This window comes from Ambystoma mexicanum, chromosome 8 (assembly GCF_040938575.1).
Source record: "Ambystoma mexicanum isolate Mex_15411 chromosome 8, UKY_AmexF1_1, whole genome shotgun sequence".
Lineage (NCBI taxonomy): Eukaryota > Metazoa > Chordata > Amphibia > Caudata > Ambystomatidae > Ambystoma > Ambystoma mexicanum.
In genome coordinates, this window is record NC_090929.1 from 118,197,460 (window position 1) to 118,213,047 (window position 15,588).

General features: G+C 47.5%; 1 protein-coding gene across 2 annotated transcripts in view; it reads left to right on the forward strand.

Annotated features, from left to right (window-relative positions):
- NR6A1 (nuclear receptor subfamily 6 group A member 1) overlaps positions 1-15,588 on the forward strand; it is a 1,456,199-nt gene that overhangs the window by 1,421,263 nt on the left and 19,348 nt on the right. For both annotated transcript variants that reach the window (XM_069609446.1, XM_069609447.1), the window contains one exon: positions 7,779-7,931. In XM_069609446.1, the coding sequence (XP_069465547.1) occupies positions 7,779-7,931 (153 nt within the window). The remainder of the gene's footprint in view (positions 1-7,778; positions 7,932-15,588) is intronic.

Below are 15,588 nucleotides of genomic sequence, written 5' to 3' on the forward strand. Positions count from 1 at the left end.
GTGGCCAGGGCCCTTATGCATCCTCGGGGTCCTGGTCTCCGATACCCAATCGCCCCAGCCTCTTCCCTACCTCGCAGCACTTGCCGCACCACCCATCGGCCGCAATCCTGTAGGCCTGCACTTTCTACCCAATGCGGCTCCAGGCCGCATATCACTTACCATACTATGCACTTGATCTGCTCAACCATGAGCACGGACATTCCAGGACTTACCCCCACCCTCCACATTCCCCCTTCTCGCTGCACTTGCACGTTCTGAAAACTCGCAAGGCACAGTAGGTTCGTCTTTCATCTTCCACTGTATTAATAGTTTTCAATCTATGTTCTCTCTCTGTTGTTCTGTGCGCACTCTTTGAAACAGAATTGGCTTGCTGTATAAGCACCTAACAAATGCACAATGAATAAATACAATAAAATACATCCTACACTTAAGGAGCGAATTTAATACCCTACTCTTCAAAGATCATAAAGTCAATCCCTGATCTTCCACTCCCACCGCCCCTCCCCTGCCTATTGCCGCTCCCCTTACCACCATTACTTGTAACCCCCTTGGTGCGCGGCCTCTGTACAGCACTCGCCCTTTATACAGCTCACACGTGCAGAGTATGCTGTATGAACTGCCTCCACCAGGGGACCAGGCCATGGGCTGCGAAGGATAATTGAGGCCCTAATTCTAATTCTAGTCCTGCCATATGAGGTTGTCAGCTAAATTGTGACAATCTGATTTCGATCTGACTTTCTCTTCACGGTGGGCACCGAAATTAACTGTGTGCCTAATTAATTTCACATAGCGCCTAGAACACACGTAAGGGGATCAAGACGTTGCATCTTCAGACTGATTGGAATGCCTCCTCAGACGATGACAGCGGCCTCTAAATCTACAATGCGTGGAAAGTCGCCACTTGAGAAAGTACATTTAGAAACCGTGTGCAAAAGGGTCACTTTGAAGCCAGCACGTTGCTGTTGTTCTGCAGAGCCTGCGAAACGGTTCCTCAGAAGGTGACACGGTTCACACGAACCATTTATAATTCCTTTCATACTTCATGACACCAAGGACGGTACATGTGTCACTGAACGCGTGTGGCTCGTTTCACACACGTGGTTGAATTGTGACATAGGCGATGGTCCCAGATAAGGCCGACATGACTTATTGCCACGTGTTCCAAGAAGCTTCCACCAACCTCTTAATTGAGAGAGCGCCCCCAGGGCCGCGAATGTTTAGTTATCTGCTTGGGCTGCATGTGCTGAATTAAGGCAGCCCACCTGACACGCTCAACTTTTTTCATCTGATTCTAATGGAAGTGGAACGTGGGACGTCACGTTCATTTCCACCCAATAACGGAAAGGAAAGCGCTTTCTCCTCTCCGCTACTGCCACACAATGCACCCCAGATCCGCAAGTCTTTCTGCGCACGCAATGGACTTGGCGCCCTGAAGAAATACAGTGTGTTCTTCCGAACCCCCCCCCCCCCCCCCTTTGATCATGTGCAACACGCTCTGTGTATTTGCGACTGCGTGCAAGCTGCGAGAGAACTGGAACCACGAAACCCCCCACGCTGCCTGTGCTAAATAGAGGAAGTTTGCAAACACAAACAATATTGCTCCTTTGCCAAGGTTTTAAGACCTGCTTCCATTAGCGTGCTTTTAACCTGCTTCTCTTTGCTAAGAAACATTTGTTTTAATGGGCCAGTGCCAAAGCGAATGGAACAAAGAGCTGAGTAATGTGACTTATGCCCACACAATGGCCTGGCAGCCCTTGGAATCTGCAGGAAATGGATCTTTGCTTGCGCTACACCACCAGCCTCTTTATTGTCTCGGGCAAGGATGCCCTTATTAATATCAGACTTGGGTTGGTCTTGTAAGGAGATGGGTAGCAATACTCTCGTGGTCTGGTAAAGAGATGGGTAGCAATACTCTCATGGTCTGGTCTTGTAAGGAGATGGGTAGCAGTAATCTCATGGTCTGGTCTTGTAAGCAGATGGGTAGCAATACTCTCATGGTCTGGTGGTCTTGTAAGGAGATGGGTAGCAGTACTCTCATGGTCTGGTCCTGTTCCCAGGGTTGATCCTCTTGGACTGAAATCTAACAGTGCACGGGAACAGTTGTTACTGTTATGAGCCATTTGCACTGCACGTATCTGCTATAAGAATGGCCTCTTATGGTTGGACGTTGTCTCAGAATGGAAATTTGCATTGATCTGGGATTTCAGTGGCTTGTGGTGTAACACATTTTAACCAATGGGAGGTCACAGAATACACCAACCCTCTGCGACTGTTTGAGTTTTATTTTTAGGTAGGACTAACTCCCTCTGGGTTTTCCTAAATTCTCTCTGCTTTATCCAGGGGTTAGCGATCTAAAAGTGGTTACTGGGATGTACCATCCAGACACACTGCCCGACCGCTTTCTTTCATGCCCACCTACTCCTCTCCTTTTCACTTTCTGCTGGTCTTTCTTAGCACTCTCTTCCTTTCAACTCCACCCACCTTACTTGTCTCACTCCTTATAAGCCCTGCCTCCACCTTTTGATGTTACAACTTCTCCCTCCTCCACACTGCTACTACCACTCCACCATGCCACCTACTCAGACACCCTCTTTTGACTTGCACAAACACTTCCTCACCTAGCCGCTTGTTAGCCTCTCAAGCACACTCACAACACATTAGCACTTGCACTCACTAATACCTCACCTGCTCCAGAAATTGCCTCCACACTCTGCTTCTTCCTTACTCCTGCTGGTCTCTTGGTATTCCACCGCGTCCTACTCTGACCTCACCCGAACAACTCACACATTTCTGCTGTCCCCCACCTTCTGCCATTTGATAAATCACCCTGGCCAATCTGTTTAAAGAACTGGTTAATCCCTGCCCCTCTTCTCGATGTGGGCTCGAAGCGGAATAGTGATGCCGTCCAAGTTCGTATTAGGTCTTGGTCCCAGCTCCCCTAGGAGATGTACGGTATTTTGCACCCCTCTGTTTGTTCCCTCATGGTCTATGGAGCATGCCGCTGGCTGCTCGCACTAGGGAGTGTGGCGGGGCTTCGCTTGCAGCAGCATGGGTCCCTCTGTCTCAGGCGGTGGCGCGAGGAATGATTTTGGGTTGCTTTCCATATGTTTGGTTCTGACTTCTGGAGCCGTGTGTGTTGCTGGAGGGTTGCTCTGCCACAGCTTGTCTTTGTTCACTTCATGCATGTTGACCCTGGAATAAATAGAAACTGGTGATCATCTTGATTTAGTGGCATGGTGTGATATAAAGGGGTACTGCATAAATACAGTCTGACACAAGGGGAGGGGACAGGAATTAAGCCACTCTCCACTATAACTGTCGTCCTTGAGAGAGGGGGAGTAGAACTGGCCTTGGATTTTCCCCTGATAGTTCTCACACCCCATCTGAGAATGGTTTCCATACCCTTTTTACAAAGCCATGCTAGTGGTCTTTTCACTGAGATTTCATACTTACACATTGCAGGCTGTCATGCATTTTATCAATTGGGATTATGGGTACATTAGGAGCAACAAGATATTGCATGACCTTTTTCCATAACCAAGCAGCGCCATGGAGAATGCCAGCACAGTCATTCTTCAGGAGGAATTGTATTTGGGAGTTGCCGTATTTTGGTTTTACTTTGTCCGCTGCCTGTTTTGGATCTTTATGCAACAGAGCCATGGCGGTATTCCGTTAGGGCCTACATGCTGCTGCGATTAAAGGAAGGATTAGAATTGTGTTACAGTAAGGACCACCACGTTCAAGTCAATTGTTTGCAACCACTTGTGAATTTACATTTTTTTCTGATATTTCATAACATGACCGTAGTGCTGTGCAATATGTTATGACCCATGAGAGTTGTACCTCTTAGCACTTAACCCATGTTCTGGCTGGACTGGGTGCAATTGATCCCCATTAGCACCCCTTCACACTTCCTATCTATGGACTACTCAACCTGAATGTGCCACGCCTAGTAAGCTTGTTTGTGTTGTTTACTTTGTCTTCCCCTCCCATGCATGGTTGCGCTTTATTTTATTTTTAACATTTTTAACATTTATTATAGTGCACAATACAGCCCAGGGGCATCGCGGCGCTGTTACTTCTGTCCTGCTTAGTTACAAAATTGACATGGGGTACAATACAGTTAGCAGTGGCAACTACAATACAGTTGGCAGTGCTTTTGACATAGCATATTCAAGCGGAACATAGTACATAGTAGCGGAACAGTACAAAGGTTGGTGCAGTTTTTCAGAGCGTTGCATCTGGGCAGGATTTAGATGAAGAGCACAGTTTTTATGGCTTTACGGAAAGCTAGGTGGGAGCTTTCTCCTCGTAGGGGTGGTGGTAATGCGTTCCATTGCAGAGCTGAGATGTAAGGGAATCTAGCACCCCCGGCGCGGGCCCTCTTCACTCTGGGGACTGTGAGCATGTTTGTGTATTGTGTTCTGGTTGGTCTTGTGGAGGCTGATGGGAGGATTCTTTCAGAGAGGTATGGTGGATCCGTGTGGTGGATACACTTGTGGGTGAGGGCAAGCGTTTGGAAGAGGATTCTTTCTCTGACTGGGAGCCAATATGCCTGTATCCTAACGGCTGTGATGTGTTCCTTTTTGGGGATACCTGTGGTTGCGCGTAGAGAGTTGTTTTGTTTTGTCTGCAGTTTGTTCATGTTTTTAGTGGAAGTGCCTTAGAACAGTGCATTGCAGTAGTCAAATCTAGATCCTGTGATCGCTCTGGCGAGGATGATGCAGTTCTCCTTGGATAGGAAGGGTCTGGCTGCTGTCATGAGCTTGGCATGGTATGCTGCTGATGAAGCAATGGCATTGACTTGCTTAGTCATTGTTAGATTGGAATCGATATAGACACCTAGTGTTTTTACTGAACTGGCCACAGGTATTTTAATGTTGTCGATCATAAGGTGGCCGAATTTGGGGTCAAGGTTCTTGAGGGTTTCCTTTGAACCAACCATTAGTAGTTCTGTCTTGTCTGAATTAAGGCAGAGCCCATTGCTTGCCATCCAGGCTTGGATCGTGTTGTAAATGTTGTTTAGTGTGTTAGAGTCAGTGTCATAGTCCCCTGTTAGTGTGAGTAGGATCTGGGTATCGTCTGCGTAGTTCGTATATATATGTGATACCCAGGGAGTCTAAGATGAAGAAATGTGTTTTGTGAAGATGTAGAGGGTGGGTGAGATGCATGATCCCTGTGGGACACCACATAGGATGATGGTGGCTGAGGCGGAGGCCATTTCAGAGAATACTTGCATGGTCCTGCCTTGTAGGAAAGAGGTGATCCATGTGGTAGCAATAGGAGAGAAGTTGGCTGTGGTGAAGAGGTGGTGGCAAAAGACCCTGTGGTCAACAAGATCGAATGCTGCTGATAGGTCTAGGAGGAGAGTGGGTTTCCCTAAGTCTCTTGCGTCGTCCATTTGGTTTTTTAAGTCAAGTAAGGCTGCCTCAGTCCCGTGTCCTGGCGGATACATGACTGACACAACCCAAGGAGTTGGTTCTCCTCAATAAATTGCTGTTCCTGTAAGTAGGCTGCTTTGTCCAGTATCTTGAGGAGAAAGGGGACTGTCGTGATGGGCCGGTAGTTAGTGGGTGTAGCGGGATCGAGGGTGGGTTTTCTGATGAGGGGGCGGACCCAGGCTTTCTTAAGGCACGATGGGACTGTGCCTGTGGCAAAGGAGTAGTTCACAAAGGCTGTAAGGAACGGGTTAAGTTGGCTTGCACAGTCCTTAATGAGTGCCACAGGGCAGATGTCCCCTTTACAATTGGAAGCTTTGATAGACTTCATGATATTGGTCGTGTCACTTACTTTGATTTCCTTGAAGGTGAAGCAGCTAGAGGTATCTGGCTGGTGTGATGGTATGGAGGAGGGGGATGAGATGTTGAGTGTTTGCCTTGTTGCCTGGATTTTGGATTGAAGGGTGTTAAGCTTGTCGTTCATGGCTGATTTGATTTTGTCACACCAGGTTTTGTCTTTGATGAAATTCTGTGGTGTAGGTGTGGGGGTCTCTAAGTCTCTGAAGATAGAGAATATCTCTTTGGTTTTGGATTGGGCTTCTTGGATTCTAGTTTGAAAGGATGTGGTTTTGGCGCTCGTTATGGATTTTTTATATTCTTTGGCTATTGATTTGAAGTCTGTTTGGCTTCCTCTGAGTGGGATGTTTGCCATAGAGTTAGTGCTGCACGTTTCTTGGATCGGAGTGTGAGGAGGTCTGAGGTATTTGCATGGCTGGTAGGTTTGCCTTTCCTCAGTTTGAGTGGTGCAATAGCTTCCACTGCTGCTTTGATAGCTATGTTGTAGGTGCGTGCTAGGGTCTCTGGGTCAGCCAAGAAAGGAGGCCTGAAAACTGGTCCTGATAAAAATGGGAGTAAGTTGTCTCTTGTAAATTGCCTGGAACTTCTTGCGAGGGCTCGGGGTAGGGGAGGCTCTGATATCTTTTTGCTTCTGGTAGTGGGGATGGTGAAGTGGATGACATGACGGTCGGACCAAGGGGTAGGTGAGTTGGCTGTGATGGAGATGGGACAGTTGTGCGTGGGTCCACTAATGGTATTGGTGAAGCCAAGGGTTTCAAGGGCAGTATTGAGGGCCTTAGCTGCTGGGTCGCAAGGGTCATTGAGCCCTAGGTTGAGGTCACCAAGTAGGATGGCTTTGGTTGATTCAAGTTCTCAGAGAGGTCAGCCAAGGCTGTTTGGAAGTCACCTATAGGACCTGGTGGTCAGTAGATGAGGTGTACTGTGATGGTGCACTGGTTGGAGAGGTTGATTTTGGTGAGGAGATGGTCACTGGTGTTTATATCAGTTTTTCTGATAGAGAAGGGAGTTTTTAGCTATTAGGGCTACTCCTCCGCCCAGGGTGGGGCGGTCCTGTCTGATGATGGTGTAGCCTGGTGGAAGGGCAAGGGATAGCGCAGGGCCTGAAGCTTGCTGTATAAGCGCATAATAATCAATCAACATTTGGCATTTTGTTGTTGCATTGCAGACCTATGCCCATTAAAATGAAGTCTTTTAAAAGGCATAGACGGTCCAAGTCATGCAATGCCGTTAAAGGCATGGCGGGTACAAATGGAGGGATAGCAACAGATCAGAAGATGCGGAAGTCAGTAAGAGGAGTTTCATTAAAGCGTACGGAGGCATTGGTCGTTATGAATAATTAAACAGCACAGCACTGGTCATGTGAAGACGAAGGGGGGGGAGGGGTCCATAAGGCAGGAAAGGCATGTTGTAACCTGAGGTAGCCCGGCAGAGTAAAATTATGCATGGCATAGCTCTGCAATGCATTACTGTCCTACCAGGCCTAAGCAGCTTGGAAGGCACAAATGGCTTGGTGTATTTGTGTATCAAAGGAGGCATGGGTAGGGGGCTGGTAATTGTAGAGTTTTTGAAGACATTTACAGAAATAGTCACGGAAGCCACAAAAGAAGCATGTGATGCAGCATAGGTGTGACTAGGCTTTGAGAGGCATAACAAGGCACAAAGGGCTGTATGAGGCATAAATCCCTTTAAAAACTAGGTAGCCTTCAGGGAATGGAAAAAAGGCATGGAACGCATCAGCAGTACAAAGGCATAGAATGCATAAGGGGTATTAGGACAGACCTGTGGTTTTTGACACTTTACCACTGCGGTTGTGGCGTGCTTATTGGTGCTGTGCTCAGGCGGTGGACCATCTCCTTGACTAGGCAGGGTGGGTATTAGCCAGTCTGCTTATATAGATGTCTCTGGGTCGTCCATTTGGTTGTGGCTGGAAGAGCCTTGTGCTTACTGGATCTCTGACAACTAACCTTAAATCTCCCCATGCAGATATTCGTGGCCTATCCAACCTTTCACAGCTGGAGCAGTTGAACAAGAGGTATTGGTACGTTTGCCAGGATTTCACGGAGTACAAATACCCACACCAACCAAACCGGTTTCCCGATCTAATGATGTGTCTGCCAGAAATCCGATACATTGCAGGTAAAAGCTTTGACATCGTGGGCCAGGTCAAAATAAATATCACCAGCATGAAAGTGTTGCAAAATGTCCAGTTGTTGAATGAAGAGCTTTCCTGTAATTCCTGTAAGCATGGGGCAGAGGGGGCTATGGATTGGGCAGCATGTTCATATTCCACCTGTGTATTATTTTATGTTGATTTATACCACGCACCGCTATCACACAGGGGCAGTCTCAAGTCGCTCACGCGGTTCTGCAGGAAAGAGGACAGGGTTGGTTAGTGAGGGAAGAGGGATAGGATAGGTCCAGAACCAGGAGAAACTGGCATCTGTGGGTGTGCCGACTTGCAGACTGGTTGCATCCACTGGCTTGTTGTAGCTGTACGGGTGAGGTTCAATGCCTGGGTTGTTTTCTATGTGACTGCTTGCTATGTTGGCTGTGTCTGTGTGTTTTAGGCGTAGGTTGGCAGGTATTTAAGGTTGTGCACACTGGCTTGTGTCTTTAAGGGTGAGGGCATGTGTCAGGGATTGTATGTTGTGTGTGTTACTTGTGTTGGGTGTGTGTTATGGTATAGGTTGGCTAGCCCGCTGGGCGTGTATAGTGTTTGGGTGGTGTATTTGAGGAAGTAGTAGCAGGGGTGGTTAGTACATTGGCTACTCGCTAAGTTCTTCTATGTGACCAATGGCTAAACTTCACAATTCTATCCAAGCGTGACACATGGCTAAACTTCACAATTCTATCCAAGCGTGACACATGGCGAAACTTCACAATTCTATCTAAATTTGATGTGGAAAGTGGGAAACATGCCTAAATTGCAGAAACGGTGAATAGAGAGAACCTAGATTTGAGACACCTGAAAAGTGTGAAAATACCTAAGTTGAAGGTAGCATTAAATGGAAACTCCTAGGAATGCGTACACAGCAGTGGTTGGAAAATTACTTGGTAGCTGGCTAGCAATGGTTTGCTATGTTATGTAGTTATGATTTGTAGGGCTTTTCTGCAATACAGTAATTACTGTACTCCCCACCCAGACCATACTTGCCTTGCTGCTGGTTGACAGCGGCAAGCTTTACAGGTGAATATTGGCGCAAACAGACTGGAGCTGCTTCTTCAGGTGCTACCCTTTGCCTTGGGGCCCTTAGCCAAGGGCTGCCCTGGTATGATGTCCCAAAAGGGCTGCAGGGCCAATCAGGTACTTGGAGGGCAGGATGGCCTGATGATAACCATCTCTGCGGCTACAACCAGATAAAGTGGTAAGGTTGGGTAATACAGCCATTACTGTGTTCCAGAAACCCTGCCACATTTTTATACTACTAAAAGCAAAACCTACCAGCACATTTCTACTCCACTGTATGCTGGATTTCGTCATTATATGGCACCTTCCTGGGCTCCCTGGTTGACTGCTGAGTCCAATTCTGATACTTATACTCCCTCTGAAGGCGAATCAGGGCAAGTTTCTCAATTATAGCCACTTCCAATTTCTGGGTGAATTGTTGGAACAGAGCCTCGGTACGTAACTGTCGGATTCCACTTTAGAGCAGCTGCTGAACATTACCCTGTGTAGTATGGTCCTTTTCCTGAATTGAGCTATAGCATATTTTAAAATCCTGCTCATTTCACTCACTGATCTCAACCTAGTCCGCTCATGTTTGAGCTGTTTTCATGCATGGTACCGCTATATCTTTGTATTCTTTACATTCTCTGACACGCTAGCATCTGTCTAGTCCAGAGGTCGGCACTGTTTGGTACTCTTGAGGTTTTGGAATACACCCCCTTTCAGCCTTAGCCAGCATAGTCAATGGTAATGTAGCATGGAAGTCGTAGTCCAAAACATCCAGAGAGCCCTGGGGTGCATACCCCTGATCTTAGAACACTGGTGTTGCCCGCTGAGCAGCTGGTGTCAGGGTATACCATAAGTTGCATGCTCATGTCACCATGTGTCTCAAGCACAGGTTTATGTTGAATTTCATAAAATATAGAGGGAGACTGATGCAACAAGGACAATGGAACACATGGAGAACTAATAAGTGGTATTTAGGACCTGGAGTTCAACACAAACGATTCGGCTGTCACTTTTAAACTGGCTACTGCAGTAACAAGCAGAACACGACACCCAAGTCAAGAGACGAGCAAAATGCCAGCAGACCGCTACAGAAGTCCGAGCTCATCAAACATTGGACACCATACAGAAGGAGTGTTGCTTCCAGGCAGCATGACGTGGCATGCTATTAACACCAGCATGCACAGGAGCTGGGAACAGTGCTGTGCTCTCCCCAATCGAGGGCACCTGGTGAACATGCAAATGGCAGCAGTGCAAGATGGAACTCCCCTAGCCTGACATCTGATTCTGTGCTTCACAGTATTACTCTGCTGCGTAGGGAGTGGGTGTTTCACCCGCCAGGGCAGAATCAGAGTGTGCTCCTGTTGTCCAAACTTAATGCGCTTCTACTCCCTTTTGTTTCTTTCTCGTACCAGACTGTTTGCATCCTGTTTTGGACACCTCTCCACGCAAATTATGTTCACATGTGTTGACCTGTGATGTGCCCATGCTGCAGACAACATGCTTCACCTTAGAAAGCAGTTCCATGACCATACCAAAGTGAAAAAAATCTTTTTAATTGTCCTTTTCACTGCCTATACAAGACATACCTCATTTACAACATCTAGGCTTGTGTTTGTTTCTAGTTTAAAGGGTATTGCCCTTTGGCTACTAGTCACTGCTCAGGGTGTTCACCAAGAGGCTCATTCCCGGATATCCGTGTGTGCCAGGGCACTCTGTCTATTTCACTTCCGTTTTCAATGTTTATTTCGGGACATGTTTAAATAAAACCTACGCATCAACAAAAACGTTTGCAATCTAATGTACATACTATCTTGTTTATCAAATGAGGTCATACATAAACATGTATAGGTCTCAAAATTAGAACCATGGATCTAGATCCGCATCCTTATGCAGCTGGTGAATTCCTGCGTGTGCGCGGAAGGAAGGCTGCTAATAGTAAGAGATTCGGTGCAGTGCAGTACAGAAAGGAAACATCTGCTTGCTTCTTGCCTGTAATCAATTGTTCACCATTTGTCCGATAACATTCTAAGCCTCCCTTGCTTGCCTTCATGGTATTCCCTGAATAAGTCATGCTCCTCTCAAGGAGTTCCCTTCTCCCTGCCAGGGAATGTATGCAGGCAGGATAGGTCTACAACATTTGAGGCAACGTTTATTTAAGCATTGGGTGTAAATACGTTGCTCAGAGTATGATGGCAAGATTTTTCCACAACTCTGTGGTGGGAGGTAGGATACCATTTGTCCTGAGGGAAAGACAGGGTTCCATCCAAAATATAGACCAAACCCTATAGGTAGCTATGGCAGAGCAGTTGGGCTTCACTCAAAGGGGGAAAGAATGCTGATTAATCGGTACAGTTAGTCCCAAAAGATAACCCAAGAGAATACAATTTTCAGGTATACTGAAAAATATACTCTTTATCCTAGTAGTTCTCATAAAACAACTCGGTTCAAATATTTACTTCGAGTTAGGCACAACACAGACTAAATCGTGTGAGTATATGGAGGCTTGGGAAGCTGTTTAGATTCACGTGCTTTGCATAGGCCTCCATCTAGTGGTAGGACTGGAGTATTATATCTTGTACCCTTATGTCCTGTTCCCTTTCCTCCGTACTCATAGGAGTTACTGTGGGGACTGGACAGGAACCATGGCAAGCCCATGCACAACTTCCCCTTTAAGAATTTAGAGAGCAGGCCATGTGCATGTAGTGCCACCACACCCTATCACCTGCCTCCCGCGCTCCTTCCTTCTAATCGCTTTCTCCACATTAGACTGGTCGGGCACAGTCTGTTTCTTTACTTTCTCTTTATTCACTGCTTCCCTGTATTAACCTTAATCTTTTCTTTTTTCCCGGTCTTCTCCCCTCGATTCCCCCCATTTGTCAGGTAAAGTGTAGTTTGCTTTGTGCACCGCGTATTGCAGGTCATTCTCGGTGGCGGACACTAACACATTTTGCTTAGTGTTTGGTCCCACTTCACCGCTCCGGTGCCTGAGCAACATGTGATGTTCTTTCGTACAAGTCCCTCAAGAGTTGTCTCAGGCAGCGGGAGGACCTATTTCAGTTTCTGACACCAAGCAACCTCGGACAGTTCATCAGATCCAAAAGGGGGTAAGTCCAGCTGTTTCTACTTCTGCACCCTGTCGAAGCAATGACATTGCTGGGGTTAGCTAAAATTTGAGGGCTCCGTTCGGCCGGTTGATTTTAGCCACCATGGTAGCGTGTCATGGCACGAGGTCTGAGGAGACTTGTACCAGCACTTGCCCCGAGGTCCCAAAATGGACTAATGCCAGGCTTTGGCCCGAGGGAACTTCAGTTCCTGACCAGGTGGGCACCAGAGACCTCTGTCCCTGAGGGTGTTCCACCTCACACCTGACCATGGTCAGAGACCAACCTCCTTCCGCCCCTCTTCCGCTTACTGGGCAAACACCCGAGGGTCTGTGAAGGCCCGCAATAGGCCCCACTCCTCAGTTTAATTCAGGGAACACTGTCGCCTGTATGGTGACAGGGCCACACCTCACCCAAGGCCAGGTCATGGCTCACTATCCCACAGCTGTCCCTGTGTCTTCTTGAGGAAGTATCTCCAGCTACATCGTAGCACACACAGGGAGACGCAGACAGATTTCTTCAACTACTGAACTACTGCCCTATACCGGTGCTCGGGGGCCCCTACAGTTTTCTGCGCTGGTGGAATGGTCACCCAGTGTGAGGGGACATTTTGTCCCTCCTCTTTCTGTCACTCCCAGCAATTGGACACCAAGGGCCTCTCTAGGGACATCCAGTCATGAACTCTCAAGGGAGAACAGATTCTTCAAGAGATTTCAAGATTTGATGTACTCTGGACTAATGAGGCAATATTTCAACACCCTCATGAAGGAGAGCGAGGAGCTTTGACCCTGCAGGCTCCGCCAGGCAGACTGCTCCTAGACCTAGGCAAACTGAGTTGCAGAGGTGGCCAGAGCGGTGTTATTGCTGCTTAATAAGTCCCCTTTGCCACTGAAACTACTGAATCTGTACCTACACAAGGACAAATGTAAGATGGTAACTCTGGCCCAGATCGCCCAAGCTCTCGATCTGCAGGACTGGTTGTTGTCACTGGACCTTCTGGATGCTTACTGCCATGTGAAGTACACAACGGTCCTGGGATTCGTCATAGGCCAACATCGTTACCATTTAGAAGTAATGCTGTTTGATCTTTCTTCGGTACCCATGGTATTCACCAAGCTACTGGCGTTCGTAGCGGCTCACCGCAGGTGGGAGGGAGTTCCTTCATTTCTCTAGCTAGATGACTGGCTCGTCCGTGCCACCTCTCCAGAGCAGGCACCGGGACATCTGTTCCACAAATACAGTCTGTTTCATAGCTTGGGCTTTTCCGTGAATTAAAAAAAGTCTCAGAATTCGCCATCCCATGCTCTGATTTCTCAGGCCGGACATGGACTTTTGCATTGGAAAAGCATTTCCGTCCGAGGATCAAGTGGTGAATATCTCTTAGATGGTTAAAATCCTTCATTCACAGGGTCAAGTTCCTGCCTCAGCCTTTGTGCGCTTGCTGGGGTCCCATGGCCTCCTGCATTCTGGTTGGCCCACAGGCCATATTGCAAATAAGTTCGCTTGAGTGGCTCCTGCTTTGCCAGTGTTCTCAATTTCAGGAGCACTTGTTGGTTCTCAGGTTACTAGTTTCTCGCAAGCTTTTATGGTGGTCCCTGCTATGCAACCTGTGGAAGGGTATGTTTCGGCAACACTAGCCTCAGATAACTGGTCACTGATGCACCACTGAAAGGTTGGGGTGCTCACCTGTCGGATTGAACAGTGAGTGGACTGTTGTCTCCCTCTGAGTCTCGGGAACACATCAACTTGCTGAAATTGAGGAAAATCAGTCTGTCCCTGGTTGCTTTCCTCGCATCTGTACAAGGCAAATCTAGGTTTGTTCTGATGAACAACACTGTTGCCATGCACTACTTCAGCAAACAAGGTGGTGTAGACTCCTTCCTGCCATGTAGAGCAGCAATGCGGCTGTGGTGTTGGGCTCTGAAGAACGTGTCTCAGATGTCAGCTCAGCTTGCCAGAAAAGAGTCACTGGATTTCATGAGCAGACAGACTTTGGTCTTCCATGAGTGAGAGCTTTGCCAGTAGGAGGACAAATAACCTCTTACACGCATTCATGGTAGGGGAATAACAACAGACATGTGGCTACTATGCACAGTAGAGGAGGGATATTGCATGGACATTTTAATGAAACGGCACAATCTACCTCCATAATAAAGAAAAAGGACATGCATCCATCTTGTGCTACAACAAGAGTCACTGATCCTAGAAGTAGCCATCAAAACAGTTACTCAGGGTTAGGTAAACAAGGACATGTACTCTCTATCTACTTGCTTGATCCCCCAAAAAAAGGCATAACAAAAAGGCCCATTTTAGACCTGTGAGCAGCAAACGAAAGGGCCACAAGAATTCCAAATGATTAATCTTCCATAGGTCATCCCACTACTAAAAAGGGGCAATTATATGGCAACGTTGGATGTGAAAAATGCATACTTTCATATTTCAATTTTCTCAAGTCATCACACATAGCTCTGTTTCAAGGTAGATAAGACATTTCCAGTTTAAGGTGCTCTTTTGGAATTGCTTTGGCACCCTGTGTGTCCAGCAAAGTACTTGTAGTGGTGGCAATCAACCTGCGCCGCAAGGGCATCCCAGTGTACCCTCATCTGGATGACCTGCTAACAACAGTTGAAGTGTACAAAAGTTCATCCTTCACACACAGGAAACAGTACATCTCCTACACAGTCTAGGCATTTCCAAAATGAGAAAGGTTATGTCTGTTTCCCAAGCCAAAAATGAAACATTTCTAGGGGCTCTGCTAGACACACACAACGCAAAGGCTTACCTATCTCTGGAGAAGAGTGCAAGCACTACAAGCTTGAAATAAGAACATCTAACTGTCATTAGGGACTTCAAGTCCCATGAATCCCTAGGTATTGGGACGCGGAAGAGAGCTGAAGATGTGCAATGTTGCAGGAGTAGTAAAATTATTAATGCAAATGACCCACACCTGAGGGAGACCGAGATGCTTAACCCCCACACCTCCTCAGTTGCAGGCCAAGAGCGAGCAGGAAAAGAGTAGTAGCAGTAAGAAGTAGCAGCAGCGTGACTCGTGCAGGCAGCCCAGACTGAAGCTGGAGGAAAGAGAAGACATTGGGACCTCTGCATAGCAGATTGCTGCTGCCGGTACTGAGAGTATCTGTACCTCCTGCAGTCTGAAGGGCAGAGGTCGCACAGCGGGAAGCGTACAGAAGAGAAGCTTGCCCGTTGGGGACCTGTCCTGCTGAGGCTGCACAGCGGGGCATGAAGGCAAGGAAAGTTTTCCTTCCTTAGAGGGTTACTTAGGTGGCTGGCGTGCATCAGGAGACCTCCGGAGCAAGAGAAGCTTTAAATGCAGGGGTAAGGGCGAAGGCAGATTACGTTTGTCGAGAAGAGAGCAGCCACAGAATCAGGAGTCCTGCAAGCAGGGCAGGGAATGGAGGCGCTTGTCCTACCGAGTGAGTTCACAGGTTTGTAGTGACCGTGGAGCGCTGCATGCCTGCTTGCATGGCTGAGGCAGGCATTTGGTGAGTGAGCAACG